At 38.6% G+C, this 26,376-nt stretch overlaps 1 protein-coding gene across 1 annotated transcript in view; it reads left to right on the top strand.

The window, feature by feature from the left end:
* ube3c (ubiquitin protein ligase E3C) overlaps positions 1-26,376 on the top strand; it is a 72,086-nt gene that overhangs the window by 6,931 nt on the left and 38,779 nt on the right. Inside the window, exons 6-18 of the mRNA XM_057824345.1 lie at positions 42-157; positions 1,563-1,720; positions 3,918-4,071; positions 4,565-4,785; positions 6,523-6,674; positions 6,757-6,944; positions 14,893-14,979; positions 15,087-15,244; positions 17,639-17,865; positions 19,159-19,263; positions 21,770-21,857; positions 25,460-25,557; positions 25,639-25,771. Coding sequence (XP_057680328.1) covers positions 42-157; positions 1,563-1,720; positions 3,918-4,071; positions 4,565-4,785; positions 6,523-6,674; positions 6,757-6,944; positions 14,893-14,979; positions 15,087-15,244; positions 17,639-17,865; positions 19,159-19,263; positions 21,770-21,857; positions 25,460-25,557; positions 25,639-25,771 — 1,885 coding nt within the window. The remainder of the gene's footprint in view (positions 1-41; positions 158-1,562; positions 1,721-3,917; positions 4,072-4,564; positions 4,786-6,522; positions 6,675-6,756; positions 6,945-14,892; positions 14,980-15,086; positions 15,245-17,638; positions 17,866-19,158; positions 19,264-21,769; positions 21,858-25,459; positions 25,558-25,638; positions 25,772-26,376) is intronic.

Genomic DNA, 26,376 nt, shown 5'->3' on the forward strand with positions numbered 1-26,376 from the left:
TACTTCAATATTCTATTTGCGTGTGTGTTTATTTTTGGCAGATATGGCTGTGCCAGAACCTGGTGAAACACAACTGTCAATTCGTCAAGCTGCTAGTGGGTCCGCACAGACAGACGTGTATATTTCAGATCAAGAGAATACTGGGTTTCTGCTGCAGGTATTTTCAAAGTCTAATAAATTGCTCAAAAGTTTTTAAATTGTATAAAATACCCAGGGGCGGATCCACCAGAGTGGTAACTAGGGATGCAACGATACAATTAAGTCACGGTTCAATACGATTTTCGATACGAGGGACACGATTTTTGATTCGATTAAATACAATTAATGCTCTGAAACAAAAAATACAAGTGTAATGTTTTTTTTTTTTTTTTTTTTTTATAACAAGCAAAAATAACAATGCCATCATATAAACATGCATTATAGTGCATAATATTTATGTGCTTACTTCTTACTGATCTGAAGAAATTTTGGATAAAAGTGCTGAGAACAGTCTTTACTGTTTGTAAAGTGAGGCGGGGCACACTGTTGATTGCCATTACTCTCATAGCAGATATGTTTACCACATGAGAATAACATCCTATTTGTGGTCCGAGTCCATCTGTGTTACGTACTGAATTAACAATATTAACTTCGATTCAGTCATGGCGGTTTTTAATTCATCGATGTGGTATATGGCTGCGCCGGACATTTTAGCGAGAGAGACGACAAAAATAAATTCGGAAAATACATTTTGGGAGTTTTTCATTTGGATCTAATGTTTTTGCATATTGAAGAGGGCGTGTCGAACGGTTAAATATAAAACAGAGTATTGTTGCATCCGTAGTTTCAACTGCCACCTTAAAAGACAGGCTTGCCATTCCAGTGGGCACCAATGGGGGAGGGACTCCTGTCAATTTGACAGTTACTGCCATCAATTAGGTAGTGATGACAGAAAAGATCCTTATAATAATAGTAGAATAATAAAAAAGATGTCCTTGTTTGTAAATGTCACTTTTTGTAGTGTCTGCATACAATTTCTTCGCAAACTCTAATTCAATATCTACAGTATACACATCTGCCATATGTTGACACTAAGGGTGTAACAATTAATCGATGTGGATAAATACTGTATCAGCACAATTAAATGTAATTCGATCCAAGGCAAAATGATTATAATTTCTTTAATGCGTTTTAGTAAGAAAAAAGGTTGGCGATGTTTCATCAACACTGTCACGTCATAATTTTGTATTAAATTGATCTAACGCCCTTAAATGGAATCGTGGCAGAATATTGTATCATTGTCCAAAGAATCGATGATGTATTGTAGCATCATGAAGTATTTGCCACCCTCAAAAAGTTCCTGCCCCCCTCTCGTCACCCCATAAATTTTTTTCTAGATCCGCCCCTGAAAATTCCGATTTATTCTGTAAATATAACAACGTTAGGTAAAAATGAATACAGCTTCAATAATTGTTTTTTTTTTTCGTTCAACTACTATTCTCTATGTAAAATACTCTATCATTGATTCCTGCTCAAACAAGACCATAGAGGTTGAACTTGTCTCTCTCTTGTCTTTCCAATAGACTATTACAGAACTGCAGTGATGACAGCTTAAATGTGGCCGTTCCCATGCGAATGTTGGAAATTTTCTCTTCAGAGAGAATCTACCTGCCCGTGTTGGCCGACACCAACCATGTGGCGTCAACGGTCGAGCAGATTTTGCACTATATGGTCCAGACAGGTACGAACACAGCGACGTTCTCTCGTTTAGTGTCAACATCTGAAATGCTTGTTACGTGTTATTTATAGGATTAGACTACATTAGATAAGAAGCCAATGTAATCTTGTTCATTTTAATGGGTTTTCGACTATAGTGTGATAGAAGAGCCAGCTAAACAAGCGGAAGTTTTATTTTCAGGCAGATTTAAGGACACTGGGTCACTTTGCATTAAGGGTCCACGATATCCAATTTTAGAAACATATATCGATAACTTCCTGCTCCTCAATGCCGATACCGATACGATAACCAATAATACCGTATTGGCCCGAATATAAGACTGTGTTTTTTGCATTGAAATAAGAACGAGAAAGAGGGGGTCGTCTTATATTCGCAGTCTAGACGTCATACCCATTCACGACGCTAGATGGCGCCATCATTGAAGCAATGTTCTGCCATGACAGATCTCAGCTACGCTCCCCATTCACGACGCTAGATGGCGCCAGATATCATTTGAATGAGGCAAAATAATCTTTTAAGATTCCATCGAAGCGATGGTCATCTTTTAATGGGCTTATTAATAAGTTGGATGTATTGTAGCTCGACACCTTTTTCCTTCCTTGTGGAACTTCGGCTTTGCATTTGTTACAAATCGCAAGTGAAGCGTTTTCCTTTGACAACTTGAAAAAAATCCCACACTACTGACGCCATGCTTGTTGTTTACTAGCCAGCCGTGCTGCACACTGCCATCGCTTGAGCGTTACGTCACAGAAAAGGAGCGCATCATTTGTGGCAAAACTCCATCTTCCTAAACCACACACAGTCACTTATACATTATACTGGCAAAACAGGAGTTGAAACAAACTTACACATCTCAATCCACAAATCCATCCAAAAATATTATATATTATTTGTCCTATTAATAATGTTATTGGATTTATTGGGATGACGTTATTAGGGCTGTAAAAGTTATCGCGTTAACGGACGGTAATTAATTTTTAAAATGAATCACCTTAAAATATTTGACACATGGTCGGAATGACCCGTTAATTCGTTGCCTCAAACGTTTTACAATGATGCCGTTTTAGCGCATTGAGACCGAAAAGGCAGAGAAATGCAAGTAGACACAGGTTCAGTGGACCACGCCAATTTTGGCTTCAGCAGCCACTACTAACTGTCATGGTTGCCCAACTTCCAATCATGCATTTGGGCGGAGCAAGAGACGATCTTTTTCTTAACACGCATAATTGAACACAACGTTGAACATATTGTATCATTTCCAGCCACTACTGACAGTCATCTTCCCATCATGCATTTGGGCATAGCAGGAGACGATCTTTTTCTTAACACGCCGAATTGAACACAACGCAGAACACACTGTATACCATTTCCAGCCAGCACTGACAGTCATGGTTGCCCAACTTCCCATTACGCATTTTGGTGGAGCAGGAGACTTTCTTTTTCTTAACACGCCTAACTGAACCCAATGCAGAACATACTGTATACCATTTGCAACACTAACAGTCATGGTTGCCCAACTTCCCATCATGCACTTGGGCCGAACAGTTAAGTCACTACAGTATCATTTAGTGAAAGTACGACAAAATAATATTCCTATCCCTCAAATAAATGTTCACAAAAAGAAAAGCGCCCAATGCGAAGAGAACTGGCATTCCCAATCAAATAGCTATGCAAAATACACATAAATATTAATAATGTTAATGATAAACAAATACAGTACTTATGTACAGTATGTTGAATGTTTATGTTCGTCTTGTCTTATCTTTCCATTCCAACAATAATTTACAGAAAAATATGGCATATTTTAGAGATAGTTTAAATTGCAATTCATTACAATTAATTAATTTTTAAGCTGTGATTAACTCGATTAAAAATTTTAATCGTTTGACAGCCCTTGTTATCATTCCTATTATTGGACTGATAATTATCGGACCAATAATTATCTTGCATCTGTACTTTGCATACACTGAAAAGTAAAAATGAAATACTATGATTTGTTATAGTGAGTAATTCATGATCAGGTCTGAAAAATTCATGTTAAATTAAGGTCATTTTGGGCCAGATCTCACTTCTCAGCATTATTTTGTGAATATTGCTTCAACACTTTATCGTATACAGCAAATATTGTTTGACAACCATTAAAATGACTAATACACAAATTGCTTACTTTTAAAGTCTTATTTGTTACTTATTATTTCAGGATACTACAGGTCGCTGTACATTTTGGTGAATCACCGCCTCCCTCCCAGTCTGGAGTACACAGACTCCCCTTCAATTCCCCTGGCAAGCACACTATTGGAGCACATCCTCAAACCTCTGCACTTTAGCTACTCCTCCTGCACAGCGGATGCAAGGTACGACAAGCTTTTTTTTGTTTTGGTATTGTCTCCTGGAGTCAACAGTGAAGTCAATTTACAACAAGCTGTAAAAGCCCCCCCACCCTCAAGTCACGTTCACTTCCCTCCGAGTAGAATACGCGACTGTTTGCCGTGAGTCAGAGACATCCTTATGAGCAAACGTTGAGCGGGTTTCTTTTCTTCTTTGAAGAAAAGCGAATTGGGAGTGAGAGGAATTTGTGTACACACATATAGTCTGACAGCTCATTATGTGAGTTCGGGGGGTCAATGGGGGGCTGCCAGATGTGAGCCAAATAAAGAAGCTCTGTTGGGGGAGATAATAGCCGAGTGGTCACTTAGCGGAGTGATCAACATGCCTCACACATCATAAAGTTTGCACCTCATTGTAACTCTTAATTGGTTCTCTTTTTTTGACCCCTTCATGATTGTAATTCCAGTTAAACATTCTATTACTTGTTTGTCTAAAATTTCCTCATCCCATCTTTTCCAGGCATTTTGTCTTTGCCGCCTTTACTGAGGAGTTCATTTCAGCGCCGTTCACCGAGCAGATCTTTCACTTTTTCATCCCGGCCCTCTCGGACCCTCGGCTTGCATTCCCTTTCGAGGCCTTCCTCAGCTCCCTCCAGGGCACTGTCACATCGTCCCCTGTCGCCCAGAGCCGCGCGCCCTGGATATTTTACTTTGTCCTCTCTGCAGGAGAGAACTGTTTAGGTAAGTAGTAGATGTGTAAAGGTACACACAAGTCACGGTTTGGTACATACCTTGATACTAGGCTCACGGTTCGGTACGGGTTTGGCACAACAGGAAAAACAAGGCTTTTTTTTAAATCACAGCTGGAGGTGCAACAGTTAATCGATTAATCGGCAACTAATCGATTAGCAAATTATTCGACAACTATTTTGATAAACTGATTAATCGTTTCGGACCTTCAGCTTAAATTTGTGAAAATTCTTGAAATTATATCATACTGTATATAAAACCTCTCAATTGTAAATATTATCAGATTTGTTCATTATATTTTTGTTGAGTCAAAATAGGACATGAAAAAAATCTGCTTTTACGTTAGTAAACAAGAATTCACATTTTTACCAATTTTCGGACATCTTGCTGTCTAAACTAGCTTCTTAATACGGCTGCAACAACTAATTGATTAAATCGATTAATACATTAGTTGCCAACAAATTTGATAATCGATACAGTTGAAGGATATAGTCATCCACTTTTTTTCATTTATCATCATTTATCACATTTATCTAATTGATTAATCGTCAGATGAATCTATTATGAAAATAATCGTTGTTGTAAAGTTGTTCAAATTGCTCCTGTTATTCCATAATTTCCCTTCTGTCTACTTTCGACATGTGAAAGTTTTAAAACTGTTTCATCATTTAAAGATAGATTCAATTCAATGTTTTGCCCATTTAGGAGTATTTTAGATCAAAAGTTAATTAGGTTCAGTCGGAATGTTCGCTACAACAGCGTTCCAGAGAAGTCTACTACTTTAAGATGGCGGCTGTTTACTAACGCCGGCGAGTCTGTCATTTCGCATCTAGTTCTATATACATGTGATATCTACTGTAGCATCATGTGGGTGTAGTTTGTAGCAGCTGTCGGCCGCAGTCAGGCATTATTGTTTTTTTTTTATCTAGCGGCATGAGTTGAGCATGATGTTTACTCTCGGTCCGTTCCTCATTGCATCCTGAAAACCGCGCTGACTGTGTTTTAGCTCCGCTTCACTTGGCATATTTGAATGACCGGAATTTGGATGTTTGTGAATCGTTCTCGAATCTTCCACGGCCGAATCGCGAATAAATAAAGATTCGGAAATTTCGCATACCTCTTCCGGCAACCTTGGTAACTTTTTTAAAATTAAATAATAGGGTCCCGCCATTTTCAGTGTTTGATTACACACAATTATCTGTAAACCATTACAAGTTATCATGCACTCCCACATGAGATATATATTTTTATATTGCCTAAAATAAAAAGTGCAAATTATTCCAAAACTTAAAAAACATCTCTTGAAATAGTGCAGAAATAAATACCGGTACTCAATTCAATTCTCAGTTTCAATGGGCTCAAGCAAAATAAATACTTCCTGATTTGAAAATATTAAATAAATACACTTTAAAAAGTGTATTGGATAGTTCCCACTCTGTACTTTTGCCACAACTCTCCTAGTACTGAATTTGACTACGTACTTTTTCCCGTAATGTTGGTTGTTGGATTAGGCGCAATACCTCTACTGCCTACTGGGGTGGAGGAGGACTAACTCCTTATTATTTTTTGACCAACATATTCGCCGTCTCACTGAATGCACCGAACCATGATGCCCGTACGAGACGAATACAAAAACTATTACACTCTTGGAAACACTCTTCCATTTACCTACCAGATTTAGTGATTGATTCTGTTTGCTGTCATCACATGACGACATTATGTTGACAGGTTCACTATCTGAGGAAGGCCTGCTTCTGTATTTAAGCGCCCTTCAGACACTGTTGCCTCTGTTGCCGGTGACCGAGAGCTGCAGCCGGCCAGAGGTGGGCAGCGACTCTGAAGACGAAGACGACGCCGACATCCACCCACCGCCTATGAAGGTACCACACTCGCACCGCAAGGCGTTTGAAGACAACCTTCATTGATCAAACCGTTTTATTTTTCCCTCCACTCATGGATTAGGATGACAGTCGAATCTCCGTGCAGCTGATCACCGATGAATGCGTGCGCAAGCTGGACACCAAACAGCAGACTAACACGCTGCTCAACTTGGTGTGGAGGGACTCTGCCAGCGAGGAGGTCTTCACCATGATGGCTTCCATTTGTCATACGCTCATGGTGCAGCATCGTCTCCTGGTTCCCAAAGTCAGGTGAGCTGTAACAACAACGACAAAAAAAACAAAAAACAATTCTATTCTATATGATAGAGCTGCCACAAATTATTATTTTGATTAGTGGGCTAATCACGGGTTATTTTTATTTATTATTTTTTTAATTATACAAAAATGCATTAAAAACGTAGATACAATTATAAAAATATAAAATAAAAAGGCCAATATTTACTTTTAAGATGCTCGAAAAAAGATTTTAACTATAGGTCAACAATGATTCTCAATTATTAATCAACGATCAGAATAGTTGTCGGCTAAGTTAATCATTTAGTTGTCCATTAGTCGATTAATCGTAGCAGCCCTGCTATAAACAACAAACGATTTTGAATCATGCTAATACAAGGAAAAGCTGAATGTTATGTATTGCTTCCTATTGATTTTGATAGACGTGCAATCCATTTGGCATGGGAGGACTGGCAGTGATCATTTGCTGTCAGCCTCTTCAAGTTGAAATAGATTGGATGTCTATCACCGATTAAAAAACCCTTAAATTATAAACCCTTAAATTATAAGTCCATTTACATTTGCACAATTAGCCTTGCACAGCGGCCTTCTCGAGAAAAAAGCGCATCCCAACACGTTTCCGCGCAGTAAGCAGTAATGTAAATAACGAGGCAACGAGAGAGAAGGAAGGGCAGCCGTCGGCAGTGCGCAGCCCGCTGGCATTTACAACCGGTGGGAGGAAGCAGAAGATGTCAGTGAAGCTGTCAGTGCTGGATGAGGGCAATTACCTCTTCTCGGGGGGCTGATTACATTAGGGCCAGGATGTCTGAGGTGCTGATTGCCTGCTTGTGTTTGAGGCTGCGCGCTTGGTCAACCTGCTCCTGTTAATCATTAGTAAAAGCCTGATGATTTGTATGTGTGTGGCTTACTTAAACTGTACTCACTTACCCCAAAGCAAGCGAAATCCAATGAGGGTATTGATGAGTTATATAAATTTATTTTATAGGGGTGAAAGGAAAGCAATCAGCTGAGAGATCAAGATCATAAAAAATGTTGTATTCTGATATATTTTTCATTAACTCCTTAATGTAGCCATTGATGAGGATAGACGTCCAATACATTTGGATGCCTTTCGAGTGAAGGAGTTAATGTATTTTAAAACAATTAAGCCCCTTTCAGACATATGCTGAACTCTGGTTAAATCCCGTGATTAAAACTGGTAGCCCTTATGTCTTGAAGCAACTTCTCGTTTCACCTGACACGGAGATCACACGGACATAAACCAAATCACGTCCTAGTGTAATGTCCGGGATTTACCCGGGATGTGTGAAAGCAGCCATTTATTTCCTGGGTCACTGCGGATAGGCTGATGACATAAATATCATGGTGGGCTGATCATAATTTACTCTTTTTTTCGCAGTAAGCCGAAAAGCGGTAAACAAACATCGCAAGTATAAAAATTGCAAACTTGAAAGATGCCAAAATTAAACTGGAAACAACTAAATTAAATTGCTACTGGATCTTAGAGCCGAGGAAGTCACAGTCCATCGTCCATCTTTGGAAATGTGTGGTTTATTTTGTTGTCGACGCCGACCAAAAAGGACGTAATGTCTGGGTTATAAAATCCCGCCCTCACCGCACAGAAAGCGCCGAGTCGCCAACACGAAAAAAGTCTGAAAGTGTCCAGCCCGGGTAATTCCCGGTACATCGTCCAATGCCTGAAAGCATGACACGAGTAAATCCCGCACCACCTAACACTGGAATTTAGCGGGATATAGGGCTGAAAGGGGCTTATATATATGAAATACAGGGGGTTTCCCCTAGAAAACTTGCAAAGCCTGATGGTAGAAAAAAACACTGGTGGACCACCATGTTTTGGGAAAATAAATGAAAATAAAAATGTAAATTTGACAGGAATTTTGAAATCATGACTATTATGTGTTATTTTTAAGTTTTTCTTGATTTAGGTAAAAAATGACCAACTTTTAGATGTATGGGCTTAATAAGAACAAATTGTAATATTTACTTTCAGTGGAATAGTCGGACACATTCGTCTGTTAACTAGTCTTAAACACTCAAATCAAGATGGAGAAAATAATTTGACGAAATCTAAGAAAAATAATCTGATTAAGACGTTTTAAATTTGCAGTGTGTGCACACGCAGTTTTGTTTTGACAGCTTAGTTAGCATAGCAGCGGAGAAAACTTTTTACATTATTTGCATCCATGGGTAAGTGGCCAACGGCCATTGGCTGTATAGAGTTTACAAGTCTTGATTCACAACAGAGAAATAAAGAGAAATAAATTCATTTACTTTGCAAGTAATTCCGGGCCTCCAATTTTCCTTTAAGTCTTTTGTCCGTTTTTCCGATATTGACGTAAAATGGGTCCTAGATTGTATTCATTTATGGTCTTAAAAAGTCTTTAAAAGTCTTAAATTTGGCTTTTTGAAACATGTAGAGACCCTGTGTTAGGATTAATGGTGCTCTTGCTGATTTAAAAAAAAATTTTTTTTATAGTAGCTAGTAGAGCTGGGAATGTTTGGGCACCTAACGATTCGATTACGATTACGATTCAGAGGCTCCGATTCGATTATAAAACGATTATTGATGCACCCCACTCCTTTTTTTTTTTTTTTTTTTAATTTGTTTGAATACATTAGTTCCAAAATTGTTCAAAAATCCTCTCAGGCTAAACCAAACTACTATTTCAGTATCAAGTTAACATATAGCAGTAAACAAATATACAAAAATAACAGTAAATAAAAAACTCCAGTCCCCATTCTATATCAGCAGCTTTAAACTACTTTCAATTAATTTAATGTTGTGAATCAACCGTTAAAGTTGTTAAAATTGCTCCTGTTATTCCATAATTTCTCTTTTGTCTACTTTCAACATGTAAAAGTTTTAAAACTATTTTAAAGATAGATTCAAGTCAATATTTTACCGATTTAGGAGTATTTTAGATAAAAAGTTAATTAGGTTCGCTTGGAAGGTTCGCAACAACAGCCTTGCAGGGAAGTGTACTGCTTTAAGATGGCGGCCGTTACTAACGCCCGCATCTATTTTTTTGTAGATGTGCTGGTAACGATACCAAAGCTATACTGCATCTAGTCCTATATAAATGATATCTACCGTAACATAATGTGGCCTGTAGCAGCTTTTCGGCAGCAGTCAGGTATGTTGTTGTTTTTTTTTTTTAATCTATTGGCATGAGTTGAGCTAGAGCCGTGAGTTGAGCATTGGCATTACCCGAGGGGCCGGGTAATGAGAAGCATGATGTTTAGCTACTCTCGCTCCGTCCCTAATTGCGTACCGAAGACCGCGCGGCGCGCTGAGTGTGTCGTACTTCTGCTTTACTTGGCATATTTCAATAATCGGAATTTGGATGTTTGTGAATCGTTCTCGAATCTTCCACGGCCGAATCGCGAATAATCTAAGAATCGGAAATTTTGCACACCTCTAGTAGCTAGCAGAATTAAATTTGGTAGTTTAATCTGACTCAAAACGGATATGTCAAATATCAAATGTAATTGCAATCTTAAAAAAAAAACAAAATCCCCCCTAATTTATTTTTTAAATAACTGGAGTTTTCTCCAGTCTTGCAAAATCACTCAATGTGACAAATTTTGGGAACCTCACACCATTCTGTTCGTATACTATTTTGTAACAGAATAATAACCCTTTGAATTCAACTAGTCTGTATAGTAGCTATTGAACTAGTGAAAATGATTACAACAGTGATCCTATTGTCCAAATTGTTACGCGTGACCAACCTGATGTCTTATGTCTCCGTGCTTAAAATTTACAGCAAGAACAAGATGGTCGACTCAAAATTGTACATTTTTGCCTCGCCGGGAGAATCCAAAGTGTGCTCCGATAATGTCCTTAATTTTTTTATGGCGTCCCTCCTTCCTTTCCGCCACTTTCCCCATAAATCCCGCCCTTCGTCTTCCATCATTATCGGATATCTGTACAAAATAATTAGCTCGCCGAGGAAGATTAATCACTGCGGGAGTGGACGGGATAGCTTTGCAAGAGGCTAAGGGGAGCAAATTGCATCCTTGTCTTGATTTACTGTGCTGATCCGCTGAAGGGGGGAAAAAAGAAGCTTTCTGGGTTTGTCTTGCCAACCCTGCGTTTTTCATGAATATTCTCAAAGTCGGGACCTCAAATAGATTTTGAGCGTTTTTATAATAATCACCTTGTCTGTCTTGTAATGCTGTTTTAATGGTTAGAATCGGATATTAGCAACATTTGGTGATTTCGACAAGTATTGTACTCAGGCGTAAAAGAAAAAAAAATTCACTCTTGAAATGATCTCGCTATGATTCATTACAGGGTTTTTTTCTCCTCCTCCCAACCCATTTTGACTTTGTTTATGAGCGGTTCATTCCATGATTGAAAAGGGGGTTTGGGGGTTCTGGCGGGTTGTAAATCAGCTTGTCAGCTGGCATTTAGTGCTTTGTTTCCCATTTCAATCAAACACCCGGGCGCCTTGTTATGAGCGCGCTGCACCACTCTCCTCCCCGAGCTTCTCTCCAGAGCCTTGTAGCACTGACAGATGGCGTGTGGCAGGCCACGGACCATTTTTCAAGTTCTCCTTATTGAGCTTCAGGTCAGCTCCATGTGGTGGTGGTTGATTGGAGAGGCGGAATTTGAGCAACGTCATTGAGAATTATGTTCCTGCTTCCTCAACACTTCATGTGGCATTAGAACAAAAGCTAGACAGTTGGTGGAAAAAGTCTACATCCCTGTTCAAATGTCATAACAGAGCTGGAGGAGTGAGCATCAGGTGTTTTTTTTTTTTCACTCATTTCATCTTGGAAGGGGCTTCATCATAGTTATGGTTTAATCAACTAACCAACAACCACTCGGTTATAGAATGAAACAACTATTTTGACAGTCGATGAATCGTTTAGAAATATTTATAATATAGAATAATAATATAGATTATAATATAGAGTAATATAGAAATATTTTAATATTTATTTTTTAAAAACACTTTTTTTTAATTGAAAAAAGGAAAATCAGTAAAAAAAAATTTTTTTTCAATTTTTACTTATTTTCATTTTTATTGTAATTATTTTAATTGAAATTAAGTGAAAAAATATATTTTAATTGTTTAAATTATTTTCACTTAAAAGGAAACAGCTGTACTCGTAAAATCGTGTATTTTTCCTCAAAATTGACAGTGCAACAGTGTGTGAATTCTGGTTGTGCTTAATGACCTCGAACTTATTTTGTTGGAGCATAACTGTATTTACTGGCCTAGTAAAGTGCTTAAGCCACACAGTCATAAGTCATCAGTTATCAAACTCAAAATAATACCATAAAACAGATCATAAATAAAACAATAATTACAATGTTAAAAGCAATGTTCCCTCTAATCTTTCTTGTGTCTGAACAGACACAAGCTCCCTGAACATACTGAGGACCACTGTGAGCAACATCAGAAATGTACGCTGTGGCCACGCTACTATTACACCTTTTCAATTTGGATCATAGCAAGTTACATGGCTTATTAAAAGAATGAAATTACAGCAGCAATTTTCATTAGTTTACTTTTAGTTTACTTTTACTGTAATATAATAATATATATGTATATGTAATATAATAAACAATTTTATTCGTCTAATTAACTAGACTATATCAGTTCTAATATTAGATATTAATTGAAAGTAGATATTAATTAATACTGTAATGGTTGCAAAATTTGGCAGCAGAATGTTGCTTCAGTAAATCAGCACAGAAGTCGAGCTGACTTTTAATTCACTCTTTATTTTTCTCTTCACCCAATCAGGACATGCACCTCACAACTACTGTAATTTTCGGACTATAAGCCGCTACTTTTTTACTTCATTTTGAATCCTGTGGCTAATAATCCAGTGCGGTTTATTTGCTGATTTATTTGGGTTAACAGGTTACACTTTATTTGACAGCGTGAATCAAAAGACCTTCATAATTGTGACATGACACTATCATGGGCTTTACTGAATGCTTATGACAGATGTCATTAAGTGTCATCCGGCAAATTATGTCATGAACTCCATTTATGTCCAGCTTGGATATTTTTCATCCATTCCAAAGTGAGATAATTTGCCGGATAACACAAAGTGAGATCTGTCATAAGCATTCATTAATGCACATTGCATTGTCATATCATAATTATGTTAGTCTTATGGTGCCGCTGTCAAATAAAGTGCTACCAAAAATCATAACTAGCAATTAATGAAACAACTGGAACAGTAACTGAAGAAATAATTAGCACAGAACATGAATTTTGATTGTTATTTACATCCGTAGTACTGCAATACATGCTAGGAATCATGTTAGACAACAACAGTTTTCACAGCAGGTGGCAGCGGAGGTTGACTGTCTTCCCCTAAGGGAGCAGTGATGGCCAAATGAAGCTTCATGAAGCAATGAAGCTTTGCAGCCAACTGGCTGAAAGCTACATGGTGGTTCATTTGGTCTTCTGACAGTCGTATGATGCCGCTGTCAAATAAAGTGTTACCGGTTAGTATCTTTTAGTGTAACTATCCCATAATAGAGTGAGGACAGCTGCGGCGTATAGTCCAGTGCGGCTTATCCATCAACAAATGTCGTTTTCGTGTCAAATTTGGTGGGTGGTGGCTTATACTGTATATACAATCGTGGTGTAGTAACCCACTAATGGGAGTGTCGCAACATTGGTTAAAAGGCAAAGAACAATTGACAATTACAGTACATTGATGCACTATTGCGCCTTATAATCAAGTGTGTCATATGTAGGAAAATAAACTTGTTCATTGATGGTCACACATGACTTAATTTCGTGGGCCACACAAAATTATGGGGCGGGCTGCATCTCGCCCCCGGGCGTTGAGTTTGAAACCTGTGATTTAGTGAATTAGTTTTAAAATTTGATGGAAGCGGTCTTAAAAAGGTCTTAAACTTGTCAGCAGTTACTTAGTATTAAACCGGTGTTCGGCCATTCCTTACTACGCGGCGAAACGTACTACACAATGCTCAGCGCGCTTGCGCAACCATCCGCACGCATGTGCACATCGGTTAGAAGCGGCGAGTACTCACTATTTTTGTTTTTATTTCGTTTTTTACAACCTTTTCATTGCCTCAAAGATACTTTTTGATTGTAATACCCTCTAATACTTTTAACCATTGTGGGGTTTTTTGTGTTAGCTTTGAAGCAGTTGACCACACTAGTCATGTACGTATTTAAACCGTCCTTATTTGATATAACTACATTTAAGTATTTTCTGAAGGCATTTTTAGTACGTTCTGCCTGTATGCATCGAAACAAAACAAGTTTAGAGCGCACTGTAGTACTTTAGGTGTCAAATTCGACTAATGTAGACGTTTCGCCGATGTAGCAGATTTTGGCAGAACACCGGTCCCGCTAGCATACTCGGCACATTATTGTCACCTTCTCTTGTGAAAGCCATACAGTTTAGAAGCTTAGGCAAACACACACAAACCCTGAACAAAGAGGCGCTTCGCACCTCGACGCTACTAAAGGCGAGGTATGCAAGGCCACCTCGGCGTTATCACGTAATTCCCCGAGAGTGTGCGAGCAGGTTTGTCACCGTGAGGTCACAGCGAGGATCCCACCTGCACCTCCCTTTCTCCTCCTCCGGCCTCCATTGTCCTGCTCTCCCCCCTTGGCCATTAAGTTAAATGGGGCTCCAGCAGGAAGCTGTTTATGACCCCCTTCGCAGCAGCAACTAGTTTACTAATGGAAGCTGCCTCACCTAAATAAAGCTTAATGGCTCATTTAATCTCCTTTTGGATAGGGGAGGCCAAGAAGATTCCATGTTAGCGAACAGTGCAATTTATTTCTCATATGTCCGCTCTTGGTTAACAGGGCACACACAAGCAGACACATTGGCGGAAAGTCATTTTACAGTTTTTCTCGCCAGGTTGTTAAAGCGCTGAATGATGAATGTTGACATTGAACGTAACCTCTCTTCTTTTGTTGTTGTGCAGACTTCTGTACAGTTTAGCCTTCAATGCACGTTTCCTGCGGCATCTGTGGCACCTGATCACCTCCATGACCACTAAAATGATCACCGGGTGAGGATTGGTTGATTAAACTCTTCTTGTTGGCTTTTTGCGGGAAATCAGGTTAGTTTAAGAAGATCTCAACATTCTACAACAACAAAAGCCCTCTTGTTCCTCAGCTCCATGGTTCCGCTGCTGCAGCTGATCTCCAGAGGTTCGCCCATGTCCTATGAAGACTCCAACCGAATCATTCCGCTCTTCTACCTCTTCAGCTCCCTCTTCAGCCACTCGCTTATCTCCGTGCACGATAGCGAATTTTTTGGTCACGAAATGGAAGGTACCGTAGTCGTTTTCAAGACAGATTTCACCTAATGGTCTGCATCAACATTCTTTATTTTTCCACAGATTTATGTACAATTACATTGTATTTTTCTCATTTCTCGTACAATACAAGCCATTTTAGTATCAAAACATGTACCTCATTCGGAACTACTTTTCAAACCCCACGAGTTGCAGTTTCACATTTTCCACCAGGAAAAATAAAATGTTCAAAATGTTTTAGCTACTACCTTAAACGTCTTACTTTAGCAGTAGAAAATTACCAAATTAAAGTGAACATTGAATAAATACATTTAAAATTAGAAAATGCAATTACGGGAGAAATTGGATTATTTGTGATGGTTGGTATATCTGGTCACTTCCTGTTGATTTTGGGGCATGTCGGGGTCACTTCCTGTTGATATCAAGTCACTTAGGTTGGAAATCAACTGGAGTGGACGTTTTTCTACTATTGAAATGAATGGCAAATAGCGCCATTGGAAATGAATGGGGAAATTTGGCCATTAGAAATGAATGGGTATGTTTTTGGCAAATTTTAGCTGAACCATATGTTTTCGGCAAAAACTTTAGAATTTTTGTGTCCCTTAGTGTCTGGAATTTTTTTTATGTATAAATGGTGTGATTTGGACAAAAATTGTAGGACAAGAAGCGTTGTTAAATTTCACATTTTTGGGCTGTCAAACGAAAGAGGTTAGTTTTCTTACGCCACTGACAGTGACATTCTCCTGTTTCAACAATCTATCCTTTACCACCATATGCCCTGTCTTTCTTATATATTATATCCTCTGGTTGTCTTACATCTCTGACCGTTCTTGGGGGCAATTTACATTATTCTTTTTGTGTAGCGATCGCAAATGCTACTCAGTGACAGCCAATGAACACTTTAATTTTTTTCATTAATAACAAAACTTAGTTTTATAATTTATGTACACTTCCCCCTTACGAAAGTTTCTTTTTTTTTTTTTTTTTTTTTTTTTACAACATAAAAGGTAACGGTGGCATTCAGATACCATTTTATTTTATTTTTTCCAGGTCATTCATTGTCAGACAGAAGCAGCACAGCAAAACGCCACACTAAAAAATAAGTAATAATATCAAAAGGGCTTACCTCCTCGTCCTCTGAAGGACCATGGCCCTCAACAAAACGTTTACTGCATATGAAATATGAATGGCTTCACCTTGCTGGCGTTAAACCAGTCTCTTGGATGTCCGCGCAAGTTGATCCATTCTTCACATTTTTTTCTACGAGTTTTTAGTTTTGGGAACCGTATGAAGAAAACATCCTTCAAATGTCGTAATGTCTAGAGTCGTTTATACTAGGTCCACAGCTGCAGTGTTTGATCAGCATGTTCTTTTTTGAAAGCTTACCGGGGAAAACAAGCAGAAATAATATGGTTTGTGTGCGAGGGCGTGTCTATAATGTCACACTTCCGCGTTATGCTGGCGACGTCACGTTCTAAAAAAAGCATTTGTGCGGTACGCTATTCACAAGCACTATGTAACTATACTGACAATATTATCAATGGAGAGCAGTATACCGTATTGGCCCGAATATAAGACGGTGTTTTTTGCATTGAAATAAGTCTGAAAAAGAGGGGGTCATCTTATATTCGCAGTCTAGTCTTTACGACGCTAGATGGCGCCAGATATCATTGAAGTGTTCTGTCATGATAGATCTCAGCTACTCTCCCCATTCACGACGCTAGATGGCGCCAGATAACATTGAAACGATGTTCTGTCATGACGGATGTCAGATACTCTCAAGTTTACCCAGTTTGCTTTATTTTATTGCAATGTTTTTCCTTATTCAGATTTGTTTCAAAACTACAGTTACAGTTAGACTTCATTTTGATGGTTAATGCAGTTATTGCAATTTTGTTGTTTTATCACAATAGATTGGTTTATTTACATTTCAAAAACCAGAAGCCATTCATTTACAAATGTGATTGCACTTTAGTTTATATATCTAAATGTTCAGATATTAAGATTTGAATGAGGCAAAATAACATGCTTTTTCTCTCAAATATATTGTTATAATCATTTGTTTCGGATGCACTGTAATTATTTTCTGTATAAAAATTAATTTGGTGTTCAAAAAGTCTTTTTTTTCAAACTTGAGTCTTGAAAAAGAGGGGGTTGTCTTACAATCAGGGCCGTCTTATATTCGGGCCAATATGTTTTTTTTGTTGTTTTTTTTTACCAAATAGACTCAAGCAAGTTGTTATTTCTGAAAGAAAGCATGCCCTTGATGATTGTTTATGTGCCATTTCAACCAACCTGATCTCGCAAATCCTGTCTGTAGCAATCTTCACATTGGTTGAGAATCACTGGTTTAGTAAATTGTCATTTCCAGTCGTGGTGCTCAAAGAGCGTATCCACCTCCCTTGACCAGGTCAGACGCAGTCGTCCATGATGCCTTTCACCCTGTCGGAGCTGGTGACTCTGTCCCGCTGCCTGAGGGATGCGTGCCTCGGCATCATCAAGCTGGCCTACCCGGAGACCAAGACGGAGCACCGAGAGGAATACATGGCGGCCTTCCGCAGCGTTGGTGTCAAGACCAACACCGAGGTGCAGCAACGCATCCAGGCTGAGCAGAAACGCTGGGTGCAACTGTTTAAGGTCAGTGCGTGATCATACAGACTCTGAAATGTGTTTATATAAAATTCCAACACCATTAGGGGTAATTTAGATAACAATAGCTTAAAAAATGGTCCATTTTGCCAAGATTGTCGAACGCTTAAACTCGGGGGGGGGGGGGGGGGGGGGAATGCAAATCGATGAATTTTTGAATAGTGAAGTGTTTATATGTGAGGGATTACTGTACTCTGGATGAGGGAAGCTATTATGTGCAATAAAAACAAGCAATGTTAGATTTATTAGGAAGCACATTACCATGAGTGCATTATCAGTACTGCCTTCCATGCATAGTGAGTGACCTGTGCTTTGGCGGAAATCAAGCATACACCAATGGATGGGCAAATAGGAGGAGGAGCAGCTGCGGAGGTCGTCCGCTGGCTATTTACCCAAAGTAAATGAGACGGAAAATACATCTTTTTTTTTCTCCCTCCCTCGTTCGTCGTCCCTTGCTGTAATTGCGCGAAAAAGTGATTACGCGACCTTGCGGCTAACTGCCGAGCGTAGAAAGTGACCGCTCTTTTACGCAAGGTGGGTGAATACCTGAGAAGCCAGCGGGGTTGATTTTCATAAAAGATCCGCTCAAAGGCCTCTTGTCAGCTAAAACGACCCATTAAAGAAGTGGGGAGCAGGGAAAGTGCATTTTCCAAATTGAGCGGTGGGATTTACAGTCGCTTTAACGCCGCTGACCCCTAACACGCTAATGTTTGCTTCGTGTCATCAGCCGTCCCTCCCCATCTTTTATCGGCCCCATTGTCGAGCTATCTATTTAATTGAAAGAAGCTAATTGAATGAAAATGATCAACTAAGCTTGTATTAATATTCCTAATGGAACTTTCTTCTTGGCCATGTTTGGAGAAGCATGTCACGCCGGAGTTTGGGAAAGGCCCATTAAGACTCGCACTTAACCCGATGGGCTAATTAAGGAATGCTTATTCATTCTGGGAGTCAGGGGCTAGGCACGCTCCGAACCCATCGCCGTTGCCCATTTACAGCGTTTTGCACTCGACGTTATGGCCCAACGTCGCGGGATTGATTGGCGTCCTATGAAAATGACGTGCTTTAGGGGAGAACTCTTCGATTTGGACCGTTCGGCCTAAGCGTGATATGGAAATTGTCCAGCCGTAACTGTTATGGCAGGACGCAGGAACTCATTTAAAGGGTCTTTGTGCGGGGGAGGTTAAATGACGGCTCTTTTCAGCAATCAATCATAGTTCCGGTTGTTTTCTGCAGTGCAATGTAGGTTTTGACTGTCATTGCTTTAACTCAACCCGCCAGGTCATCACGAACTTGGTGAAGATGTTGAAAGCGCGTGACATCCGACGACCCTTCTGTCCGTCGGGTCACTGGCTTTCTCAGGAGGTCAACATCCGAGCCGATAAGGTAATGTTTGTTCTATAAAAAGTTGGGATGTCCCGATCTGATCACATGATGGGAAATCGGGCCGATCGCACCATTTTTCAGAGGATTGGAATCAGGTGAAAAAGTTCGGGTTTTTGATTTAAAAAATACAGTGATCCCTCGCTACTTTGCGCTTCAAACTTCACGCCCTGAGTCCATCACGGATTTTTCTGTTCCTCCCTCACTCTCCCTGCTCTTTGTTCATCAAAAAGTGAACTGGATTTGCTTATTAAAGTAAACGATGATTGAAGGTTAAGCTTTGATCTGGCCAGACTGGATCTTCAAAACGCCGCATGTGTCAATCATCGTTTAACTTGTTAAACAGTTGCTGTGGCAACTCATTGTGTGTAAGTGGGCAGCTGGGGCAGATTTGAGGCACTCAATTATCATTTAATAAAGACGAGCATTTTTTTTTTTTTTTTTTACATTTTTTTAAATGAATTGGGCATCTACTTTTTTTCTTGTTTAAAAATAATTCTGTGGGAAAGTAACATGTTTGAAACTTCTCATAAATTTTGCTTTTAAAATGCGTAAAAACCATTTAGCTGAATTTTAAAAAAAAAAAAATATATATATATATACACACACACACACACAAGTTTTTTAAAAATTTTACTTTTGCGCTACTGCACGATTTTTCACTTACCGCGGTGGGATCTGGTCCCCATTAACCGCAAAAAACAAGGGATCATTGTATACAGTATTTGTTTTTCTGTTTCATGCTCGTACAGCAACGATTATTTTTCTCACGATTAATCAGCAGACTTTTTTAACGATTAGTCGACGAATCTAATAATTTTTTTCTGAGTTTTTTTTTTTTTCTTTACTAATCTTCTGACAATTAAATTTTTGTTGACAATTAGTGATTCACAAAAATATTTTGGAACACTTAAATTCTTTATTAAAATACAAATAATCACATAAATAACAATAATAAATGACAAATAAACAATAAGGTCAAATGATGATGGCATTAACTAGTGCAAAACAATGGAATGTAAACTGATTCAGAACACTGTGAACTCACGTTTCCAACAGGATTAAAAACAATTCTTACTTTCTCTTTTTGTGGTCTGTCTATATTGTTCTCAGCATTAGAGTGAGCACCAGCAGAGTAGATAAATAAATGTCAAGTATTACTGGAGTGAAAAACTTAATGATGCACGTTGATACGACGCGACGACTTAATATTAGGCCCAAATAAATATATTTTTCAAAGTCGTAAAGATGCTACGAGAAACAAAGGCGCTTTACATACATTTACCTTCGCTGGGAGCTACAACAAAGCATTACGGTAATCTAAATTCTTCAATTGATTAAAATTTGATATACATGAAGCAAAATAATAAGGATTTCCTTATTGGTAAAACTGATTCTAAAACACAAGATGCTTTCAATATTGTTAATTTTTTCGGAGGAGGCAACGCTTTACGTAAAGTACGTAGCTGCTTATTCAGCTGCATTAGCCTGACATTAGCCCTATTAATCTGTCGTACGACCCACATAAAGGTAACTTCAATAAAAAAATGTCGTTATATGGACTTACGATCCGCCAGTTTGTTGTCTCCTGTTGTCTTTAAAAATTATGTGTTCATTCATGGCCGACGTGCTGCCGTGGTATGCAAGCTTGGCACACGACGGTGTACCCTCCTTTGTCTCGTTGAAATAATACCATGTTTGGGTCAATCTGGTGCGCTTTTTTTGGCTTTGTGCCGCTTTCCTCGCTTGAATCCCGAGCGTCCGCCATTCTCAACTTTCAACGCATATATTTTTTAACCCTTTATTAACTGTTGAAGGGATGGTGTGCTCATCGACGCATTTACGTCATCAATGACGTCGACTAGTCGGGGCAGCTCTAGTGTTAACCATCTTTTGGTCAATCTTTGTTGTCAAGAGGCTGTTCTCAGCAATGTGAGCGTCAAAGAGGAGTGAAATTGAGTGGACTCACCAATGTGAATTATATGAATGTTATTGAGAGTGATTAAAGTTTGCCGTTAAAGGTGATGCAATGAAAAATGTGGGTGCGCCTACATTTTGTGCTGGTGAACCTTAAGAAAAAAAGTTAGGCACACCAGTGCAACTAATGCAAAAAATAAGTGAGGAGCCTTGCCAATATACAGTATATCACAATGTTAAGTTTTTCCAATATCGTTCAGGCCTAATTTATATATAGATGACCTTTTTAGGGCTAAAAGTCATTAAATAATCCAGAAACACAATGGCATTGCAAAAAGATACAAAAATATATACATTTTATTCTCCACAACACTACTGGAAAAAGTACAGCACTGTAACATGTTTAGAACTTTCGTTCGAATAAAAACAAAAAACTTTTTTCCCTGATATCGGATCGGGACTCTGTATCGGCTGATTCTCAAAATCAGGTAACTCGGACTCGGGTGCAAAAGTATGCGATTGGGGCATCCCGAATGAAAAGTCATTTCGTTCATCAAGCGGTAGTGGAGGTAATGCTTGTTTCCATGTTCAGGTTACTCAGCTCTACGTGCCGTCTGCCCGGCATGTGTGGCGAACGCGAAGGATGGGCCGCATCGGACCCCTTCAGTCAACACTAGATGGTACTGTCATATTTTTTTGGCCTGTTTATTTTAAACTGTGTAAAAAGAAAAATGGTGTGATTTCCACTTTTTTGAGTACACCATGGCTACAATTGTTTAGTATATGTAGTAAATCATCTGTAATAATATTTCAATTATTGTAGTGCGTCATGTAATGAGGCCTTTTTAATAGTGAGGAACGAGGTTTGTCCACAATTGTGTGTGTGGATGCACGCATTGCACGGCGTGAAAACAAGCTAATAACAATGTGTGTATGAGCTGCCTAATGTCACTCCCAGGCTGTATGGCCTCCATTCAATTAGCCTGAAAGTACCTGCTGAACTCGTCCACATCAGCCGCTGCTGTTTGCTCTCTCCTTTTCTCATTTCCTTAAATGGACGTCACCCCCACCTCTCGTCCTTTTCCCCCGTGCTGATGAACGAGCGACGTATTGAGTACCCTGACGGAGGCCATATTTCTCCTTAAAGATGGAAACCTGATGGCAAAATGCAGATCAGACTGACTAATTGAGTGGAATAATTGAGCTGGAGTGGAAGCTAAGTGAGGAGTTCTGCTATTGTGGCGCTTTTTTTCCTCTTCCTATTTTGGTGTTGCGTTCTAAATCTGGAGTTTAATAGAAAACAAACATCAGCTTAATGGATACATGCTTGGCAGGCGGATTTAGTGCACGGTTGGGAAATCTGCGGCACGTGAGCCGTATTATACTTAGGTGTGAGTTAGCAATGTTTTTTCATTGTGCATTTTCTGGCTGGTGCGACGAAAAACACAGTACATTTACTCTATATAACTGAGAGCAGCTGATATTTAGTATTTTAATTCTATGAAGTAAAAGAAATCCATAAAACTTGACACCAGTTGGAATTATTTTCCCTGAAACTAGTTATGTATTTTGTTGTGTTGATTGTTTTAACTTAAAAAGAATTGGAAAAAAATCCATAGTAATGCTTATTAGTTAATGGGGGTAGTTCACATGACGTCATACCCTCTTTCGGGTTTACCGATAGGAGTATATCCCTCTGTAAAATTCCATTCAGTTTATATGGGCCACATGGATCTACAGGGTAAAAAACATTAAATTCCGAAAAGTATAACTAAGATTAATATTATTTGGAACAAGGCAAGGCTGACTTGCTAAATGTATACATATTTCATATTTAACTATAATGCACATTTCTAGATTAAGTGGGAATTAGGCATGTGCTGGTATGATATTCTGATGGTATGACAACCTTCGGCCAAAATATCACGGTACACGGTATTGCAATTACTGCTCTAAAATGTGTTACTTTGAGATATCGGGGTTTTAAAAAAAAAAAAAAAAACTTTTTCAATTGAACAGGATTTTTATTTTTTAAAACATAATGGAACAAAAGTATAATGTTAAGTTAAAAAAATATATATATATTCTAAATAAAATCAAAATAATGCAGTCCTTTATGTGAGCCGCTCAACATTATTGCCATCAGAAGAAAAATAATTGAATTATTTTCCATAAAAATGTGTATGACTCGTATCATGTTTACATTGTACACACCCGCTCTCTTTCTCAACAGAGAGAAAAAACACGTTTTACCACTGCTAGACACACTAAACATGCTGGAGTTAACTCTTGTAGCTGGTGGGAAACGTTCATGACAGTGTTTACTCACCTTTAATTTTGTATAAATGGAAATCATATTGGAGTTATTGCCTGCCCGGCAGCCACCCTCCGCAAACATGTTTTACATGTCGGTTGGCCCTCCTCTAAACCTCGGGCGTCTGTAACTTTTCTGTAACCGAACTATTCCCATATCAGCTATTTTGCTTTCTTCGATGCGGGAAAAGGTTCAGTAGTTTCACCTCCTCCAGCCATCACATAGCACAGTTGACTCACTGACACTGAGCAACAACTGGTGTGAGAGGGTGGAGCCATGGAGCTGCAAGCGAGGGATTTCTCCATGCATTTTTGGGACATAAAAAATAGCTAATACATTAGGGACGGTATGACGGAAATTTTTGGCGGTTTTGAAACCTTGACGTTTTCATACCAGGGTATACCTTGAAAACCGGTAATTGGGACATGTCTCGTGGGTATGGAAGCTAAGTAACGCTAATAATACTAGCGACCAACCTGTGTGTAAAGCCTCACTTTGTTATATATTTCCTTTTAATATCAATGTATGCTCAATCACCATGCATCTAATCAAATGTCAAATAAATAATCGGTATTAATATGAAAAAGGTTTAAAGCGACCGACAGAAATGTATACAGCATGACGTGCAGTCACCCATTTAAGATAAAATGTTACCAAGAAATCCTTAGTTATGGTTACTTTATTCTACTATTCTATCATTATTGTAAAATAATAATAACAACAACAAAAACAAGGTGGTGATACACACAGGCAGACATGCAACAACATCACTAGCAGTGGTTTATAGCATGAATTCCCTGGCGAATTAATGAAGATACACTCCTATCACTAACCCAGAAGTAATCTGGAAGTTGAGTGAGACCACTGTGAACACAGCTAAACAAAATAACTTTTTACATTATTTGGTGGGTTGGATATCCATGCTTTTAAATGGGAGAAATGCAGAGGTGGGTTAAATAGCCAAAAATTTTACTCAAGTAAGAGTAGTGTTTCTTCAAAATAATATTACTCAAGTAAAAGTACTCATCTAAATATGTACTAAAGTAAAGAGTACTTAATGAGTAACTGCATACGATGTTCAATTCTTTTTTTTTTTTTTAACCCCTAATGCTAAATGTCCCCTTAATGCTAAATGTATCGCATTTGATACACTTAGAATTTCATGATTTTGAGACTAATTCAGAATTTTGAAATATCTTTCTCAAAAAAAAAAAAAAAATAGATGCAAGTCAACTCATGCATCTTCAGGTTCCATGAGGAAAAAGGAAACAGGATTTAGCAAGGGTTATAGATATTAGAGCGCTGATTACACATATTAATTATTTTTCAAATTTTGTGATTCTCTGACAATTGCTTCATATTGCAGGCATTAAGGGGTTTTAAACATTTTTTTTTTTTCACGGCATAAAGTTATCTCTCTGAACTGTAAATATTATACTGTAGTATAACCTAGTACATAACCATATTAAGCCAATGAAATACCAAAAAAATCATTCAATTCTGGCGAGAGAAAAAAATCTACAGAAATGAAACATTATTTGTCCGAAGAACATGAGTGCCCTCTAGTAGAGAAAACATATTTCCCTTTATGAAACAAAAATTATCATAACTTCGGTTATCCCTGGTCAATCGGTGCCAAATGAAAACTGGGAGAGAGAACGGCAAGCTTAAGTCTGATTGGTATCATGGGGTCATGTGATTATTGTTGTGACGTGTCATTGGTGAAACTGGTAGAGCCACTGTTGGCGTCCCTGGCAAGAAAAAAAAAAATCTAATATGTATATTAAAGAGGAAAAACGTAATGAATAGTGTAACCCAAAGAAGCAGAGTAAGAGAAGTGTTTCTTCTTCACAAATCTACTCTTAGAAGTACATTTTTCTCAAAAAGTTACTCCAGTAAATGTAATGTCTTACTACCCACCTCTGGAGATACATTCAATTTTTGATTTCGGTATCATCTTTTTTGCAGTGGGCTCGGAGCCTCCTCAGTTGTCTGTGTCAGAGGAGAGACATCTAGCCATCCTAACCGAACTCCCTTTTGTTGTTCCCTTCGAAGAGCGAGTCAAGGTAACACACTCTATTCCGAAAATACAACATTGATCGTTAAAACTACCTTTAGTCATCTGATTTTCAAATATGGTGTGTTAGATATTCCAAAGGTTAATCTATGCGGACAAGCGGGATGTACAGGGAGACGGGCCCTTCTCCAATGGCATCGTTGTCACCATCCGACGTAATTACATTTACGAAGACGCTTATGACAAGCTCTCTCCAGAAAATGGTACGACCACGTTCAAATGTTGTTGTTTTTTCTGCAAACCGCTTAGAACAAGGTGAAAACTGTTGGCACGACAGTGCAACCGCAGCGCTGTAAACATTCAGGCTCTGTCTAAATCTCTTGTTCAGCCCTATAAAATCTTTATATGAAGGATCAAGGTAAAAATCAAGGTTAGTTCATCTCCTTCCACTGCGCCACGTATTGTATTTCAAGCGTGGGGCGCATAATCGTGCTTCCGATTATTCTAATGGAAGGCATAAAAGGCGGAATCAATTATTTTAAGTCACCTCTTTTGTGTTTTGAATTGAAAAGGCCACCCGAGCGGGGGCCCACTCTGATTAAAAAGAGTAGTAGGTTGAAGACATGATGTATATCATTTATGTGTCCGTAAATTATAGCTGCCTGATTTATTGACATGCATTAATTATTCTGAAAGATGACCTTATATGGAAGTTGATTAGAATATTCTGGGGGTCAAGATGATGTTTTGGCACTAAAAGGGTTTGTGCAAATTTTTATGTATTTCATTGCAATGGAGCACGATTGAATTTTTTTAAGGGTAACGTTGTCAAATGAAGTACAGTGATCCCGCGCTACTTCGCGCTTCA

This window comes from Corythoichthys intestinalis, chromosome 20, assembly GCF_030265065.1.
Source record: "Corythoichthys intestinalis isolate RoL2023-P3 chromosome 20, ASM3026506v1, whole genome shotgun sequence".
Lineage (NCBI taxonomy): Eukaryota > Metazoa > Chordata > Actinopteri > Syngnathiformes > Syngnathidae > Corythoichthys > Corythoichthys intestinalis.